General features: G+C 37.5%; 1 protein-coding gene across 3 annotated transcripts in view; it reads left to right on the top strand.

The window, feature by feature from the left end:
• Nucleotides 1-16,055, top strand: part of DIAPH3 (diaphanous related formin 3) — a 475,864-nt gene that overhangs the window by 146,248 nt on the left and 313,561 nt on the right. For all 3 annotated transcript variants that reach the window (XM_040623366.1, XM_040623355.1, XM_040623377.1), the window contains 2 exons: nt 15,250-15,360; nt 15,643-15,761. In XM_040623366.1, coding sequence (XP_040479300.1) covers nt 15,250-15,360; nt 15,643-15,761 — 230 coding nt within the window. The remainder of the gene's footprint in view (nt 1-15,249; nt 15,361-15,642; nt 15,762-16,055) is intronic.

Genomic DNA, 16,055 nt, shown 5'->3' with positions numbered 1-16,055 from the left:
TAAAGATAAGTTGTTTTTTTTTTTTTAAGGTTGGGTTACTTATTATAGGATGCATTTAAAAATTAAATGCCTTTTAAAAAGGCTAAAGATAAGGGCACTTGTGATAAGCACTGGGTGTTACATGTAAGTGATGAATCACTAAATTCTACTCCTGGGACTGGTATCACACTATGTGTTAACTAACTAGAATTCAAATAAAACCTTGAAACAAAAACCAAACAAATAAAAAGGATAAAGATAGGAAAAAACTGAACAACTAACAGAACAAAGAGAAATAGCTTTTTCATAAAGGCTAGGCAGAAGCCTGTAAGCGGAACCTCCAGCACACATTTGAAAATTGTCCTTGTGCTGACCTTGCCGGGGCTGGGTTCTGTTGGGCTGCCCAGTGTGGACGAGTTGGAGAGTCTGCAGGCACTCCTCAGGCCTTGCCCTCCGTGGTGTATCCATGGATGTCCCCAGCGGCAGTCCCAGCACACCAAGCCAGGCACACACCTTCAGCACGTTCCCTTTCCCATTTTCAAAAGACCCTGTTATTTGTATTGCAGAACCCGAAGTGTTTATTTAATGCGACACACACGATGCTGCTTGTGCTCCGCCTTGGCCTTTCTCCCTGTCCTCCTACTCCATCCTTCTCTTCCTCCCTCTTTCCCTTCCATTTCTCCTGTCTTCTCTTTTCCCTCTCCCTCTCCCTCCCTCACCACTTGTTCTTTCCTTTACCTCTTCTTGTCCCTCTCCTTCCCTCCTCTTTTTTACCCTCTTTTTCCTCCTCTTTCTTCACCTTCCTCTTCCTCCACATCCATATTTATTATTTCTTGACTTCATAACAGGTTATCAAAATGATGTAAATAATGTTTACTGTCTACATGTCTGTGTCTACAAACTGAGTTTCTACAGTATACCAGGTCATGTTAACACACTGTTCTTTAAAGGAGTAGCAAGTGTAGTTCTTGTGCAGCCATTATTTTTTATGTTTGACTATAAATCCTTACTACTATGTATTTTTGGCTACCAGACTTCTTTATACTTAAAAGGAAGGAGAGTGTAGTGGTTAAGAATGCCGAGACAGTGCACACCACACAGACTGTCCGATTTCAGATCCTTACTCCATTTAGGAGATGTGAGACCTCAGACAAATTGCTTAACTTTTCTCTCCCTGTGTTTCCTAATCTATAATAAGGGATGATACCTACTTCTTAGAACTATATACATTAAAACGAGTTAATATTTGTAAACTGGTTTAAATAGTGCCTGATGTGTAGAAAGCACTTGATGAGTGTTTGATAAATAACCCTCATCATAGGGTTATTAGGAATAAATGAATAAAAACATGTAGCTACTACTTGATACATGCTATGCACTCAGTTAGTTTTTAAAATGTTGCTGCTTACCTAGGAGTAGTGATTCTGGAGTTCAGTAGATCAAGCAGTTGTATTAAGGCATTGGATTATTTAATTTCTGCAATTTAATTAATTTCCAAATTTCTGATAGCCTTGAAGAAGTTTTAGAAGCTTTAACATCAGCTGGAGAAGAAAGAAAAATTGACAGATTTTCATCTATTGTGGAAGGTCTCCGGCACGATTCAGTTCAACTGCAAGTAGGTTTCATGTATAATCCTACACACTGTTTTGTAACTGTTTGCTGACTGGCTTATATTCAAGTATGAAACCCTGCATGTCATCTAATATTTTATAACATTTCAAATAATGTATAGAATTCTAATAGATAATACATCAGATAATATATCATAATGGATCTTACGTATGTAACTTGGCACGTATCTATTATTATTTCCTTAGGTTACTTTCCTAGAAGCTGTCTTACTAGAGATCTGTGAAATATGTAATTACAGCCCATGAACTGTTTATTCTTTGTTACTCTCATTTGTTGATTGTTACAAATTTTAAGAAGTTTTGGCAATTAAGTGAATTATGGCTTTTCACTGATTTATTAGTTTGTATATCATAAAAGTTGAGAGTTTACATGAATAATAATGAGACCAAGGTACACTAAAATTTTCAAAGATATTTAAATATTTCAGTGTTCCTAGACAGTCACTTTTAGACTTAAAGATTATATTGTCCAAATTGCATAACTAATATTCATTTAATTTCTTTTTTTTTTAAGAGGAGTTTTTTATTGTTGGAATTACTGTTAAAGTTATTGCTAATAATCTGAGTATCTCTAAGGAAATAATTGATAGCTGACTCCCATCTCCCAATATTTTTAAAATTTAATCGGTGTGACCTGGCTGTTGGGATTTTTAAAAATTCTCAGATGATTCTAATTTGCAGCAATATTCGAAAACCAAGATGTACTCATAGCTACAAAGTAAATTTATTTATGCTTAATTAGTAAAAAGTTAGTTTTTTTTTTTTTTTTAAGATTCTTTTTTATTTATTTGAAAGAGAAAGATAGAGATAGTGAGAAAGAGCACTGGTGGGGAGAAGAGGCAGGAGCAGGCTCCCCGCTGAGCAGAGTGTCTGACGCGGGGCTTGATTCCAGGACCTGAGCCAAAGGCAGACGCTTAACTGACCAAGCCACCAAGGCGCCCCTACTGATGTATACTTTTTGATCTAATAACACACATGTCCCTACAGTGGGAGGGGTGGTGTCTTGTGATGGAAGGAGTAGACTTGTGAGTCAAGCCGCTTGAATTTAAGCCCCAACCCTTCACATCCTGGCTCTGTGACCCCTGATCATGTCCCAGACCACTTCCCATGCTTCAGTTCTCTCACTTGTAACGATAATATTTATCACTACTTCATTGTGGATGTGGGGATTATTACATAGATTAATGTATTTAAAACGCTTAGTTTATTTGCTTTAAATGTTGAGTAAATGCTAGCCTTAGAAAGTAATTTTGTTAAATTAAAAACAAAGTGGAGAATGGAGATTGAGGAGGATCTTCCTTCTTCAGAAACATTAGCTGTGTTGGTATTAAAATTGTTATGTAACTACAGCTCAGCAGTTCTACTCATGAACATGACCCAGATGAACAAAACACGGGCTCACACGCAAACCCATAATCGTATTTTTATAGCAGCTTTATTTGTCATAGGCTCAAATTGGGAACAATCCAGATGTTCTTCAACAGGTGAATGGTTAAACTGTGGACACCCATACCATGGAATACTTAGTAACGAAAAAGAATGAACTATTGATACATACAACAACATACATACAACAAGTATTGATACAACAGCTTAATCCGACAACTATTGATACATACAACAATTTACATACAACAACAATGAATCTCCAGGGAATTACCTTGATTGAAAAATGCCAATCCTCAAGGTTTACACACTGGAGGATTCCATTTATATAGTAGCCTTGAAAGAACTGAGTTTTAGAGATGGAGAACAGTTTAGTGGTTGCCAAAGGTTGGGGATAGGGTCTGGCAAAGTGTTGGGTGTGGCCATAAGTAAATGGCAACAGAGAGTTGTGTGTGGTGAAACAGTTGTGTTTCTTGATTGTGGTGGTGGTGGCAAATTCAGTGTATGTACAATGAAATTGCATAGAACCACACTTGTACACACAAATAACGTAAGGCTGCTGAAATCTGAATAGGCTCTCTGGGTTGTGCCAATTCAGTTTCCCGGTTTTAGTGTTACATTATGCAAGATGTTACCATGGGGCAGAATTGTGCAAAGAGCACCTGGGACCTACCTATACATTTTTTCTTTTTGCAACTTTCTGTATATTTACAATTATTTCACAATAAAGAATCAAAATATCTTGGTAAAACTGGGGTCCCAATTTGTTTACAGCAGCATTATGCTCACTTAACATTTTAAAGTTCTGAGGAAAGAGGTAAAGAATGTCTTGTTAAGAACAAAGCCATGTTTCATCTAGGTAAATAATGTGATTGACTCATTAATTGAAAGGTGACTATTACAACCTTAAAATTCTTGGTAACTCGAATATTAAATTTGTTTTGGCTATCAGACATTGAGGTAAACCTATCTAATCTTGTGGAATTATAATTGATTACCATATGAACCTGAAGGCAAACTACATGTATCAAAAACATTCTTGAGTTTGTTTAGTCATTTCTATTGAGGGCAGTTGCTCTCCATTTATTGAAGGTGCTATCATTCTGGCCAGTTAAAAATTGAGAATGGGGGGGGTACCTGGGTGGCTCAGTCCTTAAGCGTCTGTCTTCGGCTCAGGGCGTGATCCTGGCGTTATGGGATCGAGCCCCGCATCAGGCTCTTCCCCTGGGAGACTGCTTCTTCCTCTCCCACTCCCCCTGCTTGTGTTCCCTCTTTCTCTAGCTGTCTCTCTCATTGTCAAATAAATAAATCTTTAAAAAAATTGAGAATGGATTATTAGTTTATAGAAGATACTAAGACATAAAGAAATTAAAATATATTTAAAGATTTGATGAAATTTTGAAATGATTCCTTTTTTTTAACAGCTTTATTGAGATAAAATTCATATATCTTAAAAGTTATCCATGGAAAGTGGGCAGTTCAGTATTTTTGTATAATCAGAGTTGTGCAACCTTTACCATCATCAGGAACGTTCTCATTCCCCTAAAAGAATCTCCTCAGCCCCCACCTCCCAACCCCTTGTGATACCCTCATTCCCTCTAGCTCTAGGCAACTGCTAATCTACTGTCTCCATTTTCATAAATTCAGGTTTCATATTTCAGATTTTCATATTCTGGATTTTTGATAAAAATCATACAATATGTGGTCTTTTCTGACTGGTGCTCTCACTTAATATTTTCAGTGTTCATTCATGTTGAAATATGTATCACAACTTCATTTCTCCCCCTCCAAATATTAGGCTATTGTATGGCTAGTCCACATTTTGTTTTTCAGTTGTCAGTTGGTTACACATGAGGGTTGTTTCTACTTTTTGGCTTTTATGGATAATGCTACCTGTGAATATTGGTGGAGATAATTTCTTTTTTAATGACTACTTGTTTGCCATATTTAGTGTTAAGGGAATAGGGGTGGGGGCATGGCTAGCCAGCAACATCTCCCTTGGGTAAGTTGAAGTCAACCATTTGACTCAATTCTTGAGAAATTTTACCAAGACATAGGTGACTGATTACATTTGCTCTTATGAAACCAATTGCCTTAGTTGTAATTATATTTTCTTTTATGGTTATTTTTTGAAACACTAAAATTTCTTGATACAGTTTTTAAAGTTTAATTTTCATTGAGAAGTGGAAGTTCATTTTAGCATTATTCTTTTTTTTTTTTCTGATAAGCTCAGATTAAATTTCTACGCTCTTGATCATGAATAAATGATGGGGAGAATTTTTTTTTAATTTTTAATTTTCCTACTCAGCCTTTTTGTTCTGGGTTTTTATTCTTGAAGAAAAGTTTCTCATTATTACTAAGCCTAAGCTAGCAGGTGGCAAGCTTAAGTTAAGAGGTGAAGGTACTGTTTTCCAGATAGCTAACTTAGGGAGTTGGGGGGTGGTGAGGAAATAAGTAGGTTGTCTTTTCTGGGACTGCTGGTTGTTCTCTATTTCCTTTAAAAAGATCAAGAAACCCTTTAGTAATATCTAAAAATACTTTCCTCTTTGGGTGTTCCTGAATTTTCTTTAAGTAAAGTATATTTTAGAGCTAGCTGGTTATCAATTTTCCCATAAAGCTATTGCTCTAAGTGCCCATTTCAATACCATTACCTATGTAAAATTTGCATTTATTGAAATTACTAGTCTGGTTGATATTAGCAAATCACCAAATTAAAAATAAAACTTGTTTATTGCTGAATAAAATAGAAACCTGTTGTTTGCTTTTAAATTGGAGAAAATGGGAGATGGTAAAATAAAAAAAAATTCTCATTGTTCTTTTATTGCAACCTGTAACAAAGTACTTTTTCAAGGAGGACTGTTAGATTTTTTTTTTTTTTTTTGAGTCTGATAATAATGAAGATAATGTGACTGCCCATGTTTCTGATAAAATTGAACATCCTTTCATTCCTCCCACTCATATGGTATAGTAAGAAAGTGAAAAAAATAAGTACCAGAAGTAACTTAAAATTATTTCCAGGCCTCAGGAAAAAAAGTACTAATATAAATATCAGACTTAAACATATGCTACTTTTCTCAAGTGTGTCAGAGAGGGCTTTTCAGATTCAAGCAGCATAATCCGCTGTGGGTAATTGAAGCAGGAAATGGTACTGGGTACCTTAACAGAAGTTTTGGCAGGCCCAGGGAGCTCTGTGTGGGTGATATTGGCCAGGAGTAATATAGAAGTGCCAGATCACATCCAGAAATGTTCTAAGGGAAACACTAGTCCCAACACTCTACACTGGTGAGCACGTGACACATTAGGACACATGTCAGTGCTCCTGCCGCAGCAGCAAACCTTGCCTCAGGCCTCTTGGACTCATGGGTGGGAGTGTCAACAACATGAAGGGTCTGTGATTTTTATGTCACTTGTGTATTAGCATCTTAGTCTGCCGTAGTTTTATGGGTGCTGTGAGAAGACATGACTCCCTGGGTCAACAACAAAGGACTTCATTACCCACAGCAACAGTAGTGGTTTGTGGACAGCTTTGTATCAGCCCCAATCTCCAGTTGCAGTCGGCTGTGCTTTAGGAGAGAAACACTGAGCATAGGGAATTCAACTCTTACATCACAGGCAGCACTTATTCTGATCGATGCAGGTGATGATGAAATCAGTTCAATTTATCTCAGAGTATTTAATGAAGGCTGTTGGTCAGCCAGACTCCAAGCACCTGCAGTATGGACTCCAGTCAGGCCTTCCAGGTCCTACATACGGCCCGCTGAACAAATCCCACAGACCATCAGGGTCCAACTTAGAACACCAGAAGGCTTTCTTCTGAATTTTTTCTATTGATCTTTCCACTTTGCCTGAAGTAGTCAGGTACAGAGTGATATATTAGTGATTGCACAGACTTCCCCTGGTTTAGCAAGAGGGAAGTCTAGGGCAATTCTTTTATCCATAACACCCCTGGCTAGTGAGTTGAAGCCGAGTGCTTCCCAGGGCCAACGCGGTATCATTGAGAACTTCAATTAAAATCAGGGACAGATATCTTACCTCCTTTTCTAATTGGGTGACACCCATCATAGGGGTAAATGCCTGTGGGGCACACATAAATAAATTTTTTCTGCAGGACCAATGGTAGCCTCAGTGTGGAGAGCCCTTCATGGCTGTCTGAAGAGTAGCGTTTGCTTAGACACTTGAACAGCTCTTAGGATCAGCTCTGAGGTGAAAGTCAGTGTCTTTGGAGAGACCAGCAAGTTAACACTTGGCTTCGTCATAACATATATAGTCTTGAAGGTCTACATGGTGCTTCTGGAAGCAAAGTATTGTTTGTAGTTATTGGGGTCCCCTAATTGGGACCTTTATCAAACAGGCAGCTACTGGGTAATAGTGCTTTCAATGTGGCCTCCCAACTGGCTGATAAACTTTAGGATTCTCAGTTCAGGATAAAATTGAGTCCAATCCTTGCTTTTGGAGCATCTGAAGATTTGGTGGAGAGGCCAGGTTGTGCTATAGGAGAGACACCTGGCATGTACATGGTCTTAACAAATATCTCATGGTTACATATTAAAGAAAAGGTGCTCACATTTAGAGAATGGGAAGAAAAAGTGAAAGTGTCCTATTGAATATGAAGTTTCATTTATAATACGAATCAGACAACTTGAAAACGATATTCTTGCTGGAACTTGCTTTGTAGAACAAGGCTGTGTTAATTTGGGTCTTTTGAGAAGCAAGAGATTTAGTATGCATGGCACCAGGGGAAAGGCCTACTAGAAGGCCTGGAGAGGGCTGGGGGGGTGGGTGGGTAGGGAGATGCCCAGCTCACTGCAGACTGATGCCGGGTAGAGGAGAGAAGGAAGGAGGGTTGAGGGAGGTGTCTTAGGCCCCTGTGCACTTCCAGGAGAACTTGGCAGGGTTGTTGAGGAATCCTCAAGCCAAACCCCCTTGTGTCCCATTTTAGTATTCTTGCTGTGTTCAGACATTGGCTGGGAGAAACCCTTGGGGAGTGTGGCCTCAGCTCACCTGTTGTGATGGATTTCACAGGGTAGCAGCTGGGACTGGGCTGTTGGTCATTTATACTCCCTGCAGTCAGAGATTGAGAATTGCATTCCCGTGGCTGCTGCAAAGACAGTTATAAACCAAAATAAAAAAAAAATAAACCAAAAAGCTCTTCAATTTTTGGATTTCATTGAGTTCAATAGCAGAATAGATATTTGCAAAATTGATTGGGTCACGTATTTCTTATTTTCTTACCTTTAATTGAGTTTTAGTCGCTGGACTTCGAAATTTGTTGTTGGGCAGTAATTGAGAAATATGACATTGAAACAAATCATAGGTTAAAGTCACTTGTTAGATACAGTCAAGTTTATTTGCTTCTCTTTCTTTTTGTTTTCTGTACCCCTTAAATGCTCAAAATATTCCCAGATTTAATTTTGCTTGAGACCAAATAAAGGTCTTACTATAATGAATAGTCCTATCTAAATCTATTTTTTTAAAAAATATTTCCACCCCCTCTACCACCAAGTTACTAACCGAAGTTATTTTCAATTTCAAGTAACTTGTCCTCACATTTAATGAAGAACTAAATGAAGAATAGAGATAGTAGAAAGTTTTTGTGTTTAGGACCAGTGTTGGGGCATCCCAGAAGGATGTAGAGATCAATTTGTTTTAATTCCTCTCTGTTTTGACTACTTCTATTGAGGTTTACGTCAGTAGGATTAATATATCAATATAAATGAAAATGTTCAGTGTACTGAAATGGACTGGTAAATAATAAGCCATTAAGCTAAGATGTTAAGGAAACACAGTGGACTAATACTCTAATGTGAACTCATGCTGCCAAAGTGAGCACACATCTAAAGATAAATTAGTGGTGAAAATTTTTGTCTAGAATATACGGCCAATTTTCTGAGTTTACATAATAAATTTCTTCACTTACGCTACAGTAGATCACCAGAAAAATAAACTTAGCTCATGCTTCAAAGGTAACTGCACAGAGTTTCATAATTAAGCAATTAGTTAATTATTCAGTGACTGCTGTGCATTGAGTTATACAAGAGCGATGCAGAAGAACACCCTTGCCCGGGATGCTTGGGTGGCTCAGTCTGTTAAGTGTCTGCCTTCAGCTCAGGTCATGATCTCAGGGTCCTGGGATGGAGCCCCATGTTGGGCTCCCTGCTTAGTGGCTCAACCAGAAGCCTGCTTCTCCCTCTCTCTCTCTCTGCCCCTCCTCCTGCTTGTGTAAGCTCACTTTTTCTGTCTGTCAAATGAATAAATAAAATCTTAAAAAAAAATACTCCTGCCCTTAAGAAGCTTATACTTGGGAATCTAAAGCTAGCTAATGTTTCATAAGTAAAACGCAATAGGAGTTCCAGCAAAAACGCTGTCTCCGTGGGGAGTGTCTGAATAAATATTTAAAAATCCATTTGTTTTTCCAGTATTCCCGTTCATATAAATTATAGCTTCTTGAATCCTGCGCTTTTTAAATCTGTGTTTGTATGGGAACTCTGCAGTTACCTCACGCTCTGATTTGTTCTCGTACTGTGTCGATCATTTACAGAATACTCAACTGGAAGTCTAAATAAAATTAAAAAGGACTTTACATCTGTCGATCTACTTTACTGCTTCTGTGTTTGTTTGCATAATGTAGTCTGGTTAGTTTTTATTCTGAATTAACGCGTGTGCGTTTTAAATTCTTTGGAGTTTCTTTGCACTAGCGGCAAACTGTTTCTCTGTAAGCATCATTTACTCATTTTAACTTGATAAATCTGAAATTTGATTGTGCAAAGAGAAACAGATGATTTGTGCTATGGGGTAGGGAAGATGAATAGCAGTCTAAGCTGTATCTTCCAGGCCCACATAATAATTATTCACAGATTCTGATAGAATTTTTATGTAAGTACTTGACTGGTACTTGTTTACAATGTGAATTTAGCTTATAAAGCTGATATATTTTCAGCGTTCATATAGCCATCGTTTTACTTGTAAAAACATCTACTTGTATTCAGGGCGAACATGTTGACCAGAGTGTGTGCTTTCTAAAGAATATCCTTGCTTTGGCTCTTAGACACCCTGTCCATTCCTTCCGCACAGTCACGGAGAAAGCATTTGTTCTGGTGGCCTTTGAAAAAATTGGATGAGCTTTATTTTTGAACCTTGGGCATCACACCTGTTAGAGTACCTTGAATTTTGTGTTTAATGTTGTTCATCCGAAAGGGTCAAAGGTTTTGGGTCCAAGTTTAAAAATGCGCTAAGTGTTTATTTTTTCTCATCTTTGCATTGAGCGTGGTGACGGTTAGGAGTAAGTTAAATTGTGTTGTAGAGGAAATTTAGGGAATGGGTATTCACAGATGAAAAACCTGACTGTTTTCAAGGGCAGAGAGCTCCTTTGCTGATGAAGTGTGGTAGATGGTGGCATGTTCCTTTCTTTGTTTTGCTCATTAACCTCTTTCTAGGTCTAATGATTTTTCTTTGATCATTTGCCTTGTTCCCGAGATTGCCTTTGACCAGATCTATCCCTCATATTGACTATCTTTGAGATTTCTGTTTGCGGTTTATTTACTTTGCCCCCTGTTGTATGTCTGTGCTGTGGGTTTACTGCATTGCTGACATTGCTCCACTATTTGTAATTACACTTCTGGCTGCTCATTTTCCTCCGCTTGGTCTGTGGGCTTGGCGGGTCCCAGTCCTTGCAGAGCACCTTCTGTTTGCTGCTGCTCTTGAGGAAACCTTCAGCTATCCTAAGCCCTGGATGCACACACACACGCCCACACACACGCATGCACGCGCACACACACCTACACACACCCCTCCAGCTACAAGTTATGCTAAAAATACTTTTTCTCATGCAAGGCTCCTTCTTAATAATTGAGACAAGAGAATCAAAATGAGCTTGCAATATCTGCTTTCCTAATCATTAGAACTGAGTTCATGATTTAACACCTAAAGAGAAGTGTCTTACTTGCTGAAACCAAAGGTTAATAAGCAGTATTTCTAAAGTATAAAGATATGTTCAGAGGAAGGAGGAGACTATTTTAGTGCCGATTTCAATCGTCTTGGTTGCATATGGTACATATGAGAGGGCAGGTGTTTTCCTATTTGGGACAGCAACTCTGTCTCTATAGAAACTGTTCTTGTCAAGTCACCAATTGGCCAAATGCAGCGGTAATTTACTAGTCATCTTAGCTGGCCTATTAGACCCTCTGACTCAGTTAATCACTCTCACTGTTGAGACACTTTCCTCCCATAATTCCTAGGCACCCAAGTCTCCTTTTTCTTCTACTTCACTGATGCCTTTCTACTTTATTTCCCCAGCCATTAAAGCAAAACCTGCAATCAAAATGCCCCATCAGTTCCTGTACGTCTTTTCTCCTTGCTACTTCTGGGTGATTCCATGTAATACCCCGAGTTTTATATGAGTTGCTGTGGTCATGTGTTTCTTGATCCCAGATTTCCTATAGCCAGTTTCCTCCTCCTCTTTTTTCAATGCTGATCACTAATAGATATTTCTAACTTCACATCTCTAAAACCCAACTCCCCTGATCTGTTTTCCCAAGCCTCTTTCTCCCATCTTAGTGAATGATTTATTCTCCATCCTAATCAATGATAATCACATCTTTTGAATTGCCCAGGCCAAAAACTTTGGAGTCAGTCTTGACTCTTCATCTCTGAGAGTGATTTGTCTTTTTCCACAGCTGTATCCCTAGCACTGAGAAGTGCTTAGTGGGCACCAGTAAATAGGCTTGGAGGAAATGAAATGGTTGAGCAGGTATTGCAGAGAGTGAATTTGATGTCCAAAGATAGAAGCTTTAAATTAGGATGCTTCTAGGAGGGCAGAAGCTCTTGGTTTTCTTACCCTCATCTATTCCACAGGGAAGTACATTTTGTCATGCTATTGAAACAATTAATATGTTAAATGCAAATTAATGGAGATTATATAGGCGACATTTTTGGAACATCAAACAGCGTGATGATTGTTTATGCTGAATATCACAATGCCATTATTTCTTTGAGCTTCTGTTAATATCCCTGGCTGATGTAGGCCAGGTACCCAAGAACTAGTTTTTTTTTTTTTTTTTTAATGAATGAATGATTCCTAATGTATATTTCTTTCATTTCTTAATTTTTTATTTTTAGAGAAAGAGGAGGGGGGAGAGAGACTCCACACTCAGCAAGGAGCTGGATTCGGGGCTCTATCTCATGACCATGAGATCATGACATGAGCCAAAATCAAGAGTCAAGCTTAACCAGCTGAACCACCCAGGTGCCCCTCCTAATGTACATTTCAACCTCACAATTTTATTTTTTTATTGTTTTTTTTTAAATTTTTTTTTATTATATTATGTTAGTCACCATACAGTACATCCCTGACAACCTCACAATTTTAAAAGCGGGATTTATCCTCTTCTCTAAAACCTGTTTCTCTCCTTGCATTTTATAGCTCTGTTAATAGTACCACCTCCTATCTAGTTGAAGAACAAAGGTGAGGAGGTCTCATGAATTCTTCTGTGTCAGCCCCATGTCCACTCAGCCATCAAATCCTGTCAGTTTCTCTTACATTTAGAATGTTCAGGTTCTCATCATTGCTCACTAAAGTTGTTTCTACAATAGCTTCTTAACTTACACTGTTCCCTCTACTGTTCCTGCTCCTTGTGGTTTCCCCTATTTCCAGTTGAACCTGAATTTTCTGACTTGGCACATGAGGCTGTGCCTGACCTGGCCTGTCTTCTTGTTCAGACTTATTTCTCGTGACTCCTTGCACTGTTCTCTCCCTTCTCACCCTCACAAACTGCTCAGGAAATCGGAATTCCTTGTAATTCACTGGAAGGTCCCATGTCCTCTAACAAGTTCATTCTTTAGATGCTTCACACATCTCATCTCGGTCCTTCACTTCATCAGGCTGCCTTCTTGTTCATTCTTAAGAGCCTGTGCTGTTACCCAGCTGTCCTTGTCTTTAGTGTCTCCATATTCCTGTTATATGTGGAATGTAACTCTTCTACATAGTATGTCTATCATTGTATCTATCTTCGTGAGGGCAGGCAATATGTCCTGTTTACCTTCAGAGTTCCTGAGCCTTTCCCACTGTCTGTAGGAATTGATTTCAATGGCATAGATGCTCTATTGGCACCTGCTTCTGCTAGTATGCTATATTCGTGTGAAATTCTATGATCAAACAAGTCTATATATCTCAGTATACATGTTAAAAACCTAGAAGGAACTCTTTGATCTTTACCTTGATGATAGAATTATTTTTCTGTAAGGGAACACTACATTTTGCTGTAAGCTTGCATATGTTCATAGACATATGTTTACATGACATCGATTAAAGAGTGTTATAGGTCATGATAATGGCAAATTACCATTAGAATTGGGAAGGGATTTTAGATAATTAAATTCATTCTTTCAGCTTAAATCAATATTCTATTTTTCCTTTTATAGGAAATGGCCATTTAGGATGTTTCCTGGAAAGAATTTGGATTATCCTTTTCCCTTCTTTCTCTTCAATTTCATGCTGCTATTGTTCTGCATATATTTACTTTACATTTAAGTCCTATTTCCGGTTAATTTTTATGCTGCTTATTTTTGCTGCTTTGAGTTGTCTATAATTCACGTCTTTTCCAGAAACCTAGCAACTAATACTAATTTAATTGCTCTGAATGTAGAGAAACACTATTTAAATGTTCTTTGAGATCTTTTAAAACTACATACTATTGCTGAAAAACTATTTTTGTGGCTACTGGCTAATAACTGGCAAGGAGGTGGAAAGAAAGCATTTTAAACTTTGTGATGTGAGCCAGTTACAGCTGAGTCAATGTGTACTGGAAAGGTAGCTTCCCTTTTAAGTTTATTTATTTTATTTTATTTTTTTTAAATTTTAAATGTTTCCCTTTTCCCTATTTATCTTCTGGCACATTTCCTTCAGTTTAAATAGTCTTACGTTTTGACAGTAGAAGCATGCTGGTCAGATTTTAGTATTTAGACATCAAATACAATAATTACGATATATTTCAACCAGCAGGACCTGAGACCCCTGTTGGTGTCTTAATACAAAAAAGGCATTTTAAATTCATATAAACCTTGCCTTAAGGGATGGAGAAAGGACAATTTAGGGAACAGCATGAGGTTAAACATATTGATCAGTAAGCCAGTCATTCTTGTTAGACTCTGGTAGAATGTAGACTTAGAAAAATAGCATCATCATCCACAACAAAGAATAATTTGCTTCTCTGGAGACCATCTCCTTTGCTTCCAATCTCTTGCTTCAATTATAGGGATTTCAGATAATGAAAGACAGATTTCAGCCAGGGGTTAAAAAAAAAAAAAATAGATCCACCTTGAAATTTGGAGTGTTAAATAACTGGAAAATACTGTGAAATTTATACTTTCATTAGTTAAGGTATATACTAAAGGATTTAATTAGCTATGTAATTTCTTTATGCCTTTGGAATAAACATGACATATATTTATTTTGAATTCTTTTTTTTTTTTTAAAGATTTTATTTATTTATTTGACAGAGAGAGAGAGACAGCCAGCGAGAAAGGGAACACAAGCAGGGGGAGTGGGAGAGGAAGAAGCAGGCTCCCAGCAGAGGAGCTTGATGCGGGGCTCGATCCCAGAACTCTGGGATCACGCCCTGAGCCGAAGGCAGACACTCAATGACTGAGCCACCTAGGCGCCCCTTTATTTTGAATTCTTGCCAAAGTGTAAGAACCATCACCTGGTTAGTTCTAATTAATTGTGCAGTGTTCGTAAGATAGCTTTTGGTTATAACAACCCCATTAACCAGTTTCAGGATATTTGCTGACCTTGAAGCGTTTGGAATTTTAGGTTTCTCTTGATGAATGGCAAGTTACCGTTCTATTTTAGGTAAGTATTACATATCCAATAGAGATCTATAATTTTTCAACTAGAATGTTTAGTTTTGTGTTGTATGTGCGTGGAATGATATTTTTGGACAAGATTTAACTTTGGGCTAGAGTGAATTTTTTGTGGAATGGTACCAGTGCCTAATGTTTTTCTTGCCTATTCCACAAGAATTCCCAAACAAATGAAAATTAAAAAAAACAACAACAAAACACAAAACTCCACCGAAACAATATTTCTTGTTTAATTTGTAATTGACTAAAATAATTAACATACAGGTTATTGTTTTAATAGTTTCTCCTCTGAAGGAAGATGTTGGATTCTTGGAACAAAAACTTAATATTTCAGTTCTATGACTCTTTCTTTAATGTTGGAATCCGAGCCTAAGTCTCCCCACGCAATCTATTGTAGGTAGCGTGTATGCAGCTCATCAACGCCCTTGTTACATCTCCTGATGATTTGGACTTCAGGCTTCACATCAGAAATGAATTTATGCGTTGTGGATTGAAAGAGATCTTGCCAGTAAGTGCCCTGCAGTCTCCTTATTAATATTTAAATCAGAGGAGTACTTGAATAGGGGGAAATTTAGATAAATTACCTTCAAGAATAATTTATCTGTGGGGAAAAAGGGCTTGAGTATAAAAATTTGTGAAATATAGATAAGATGTGAGTATTATTTAACACTTTAAGTGTTTGAATGCTGTAAATCCAGTCAGTTGGTTAGTTTATTGTTTATGTGTTTTTCATTAACTGTTTTGCATTATTAAAAAGAAAACCATTGTCATTTCTATTTAATATCTCTAGAATTTAAAATGTATGAAGAGTGATGGCCTGGATATCCAACTTAAAGTGTTTGATGAGCATAAGGAAGAAGATTTGTTTGAGTTCTCCCATCGCCTTGAAGATATTAGAGCTGAACTTGAATATCCTTTTGTTTTGAAATTAGTGAAATATGAAAAATTGTTGCTAAACCCCAACCAATCTTTACCTCCCAAAATATTAAATTTCTGAAGCCATTTCTATATAAACAGTATAAAGTCAAACCCTTATGAATCACTGATTTTATATAAACTTATTAGTTTAATGTGTGTGTTTCTGAGTACATGTATATGTAAATCAACATTACAACCCACAAATGGATTTTATTAGGCCTCTCGTGTGTGTGTGTGTGTGTGTGTGTGTATGTGTGTGTGTACACACTATCTGTTTTTTCTTTT

Source organism: Ursus maritimus, unplaced genomic scaffold, assembly GCF_017311325.1.
Source record: "Ursus maritimus isolate PB19 unplaced genomic scaffold, ASM1731132v1 scaffold_10, whole genome shotgun sequence".
NCBI classification, from domain to species: Eukaryota; Metazoa; Chordata; class Mammalia; order Carnivora; family Ursidae; genus Ursus; species Ursus maritimus.
Note: the sequence above shows the minus strand (reverse complement) of the source record. Positions and strands in the feature narration are given on the sequence as shown.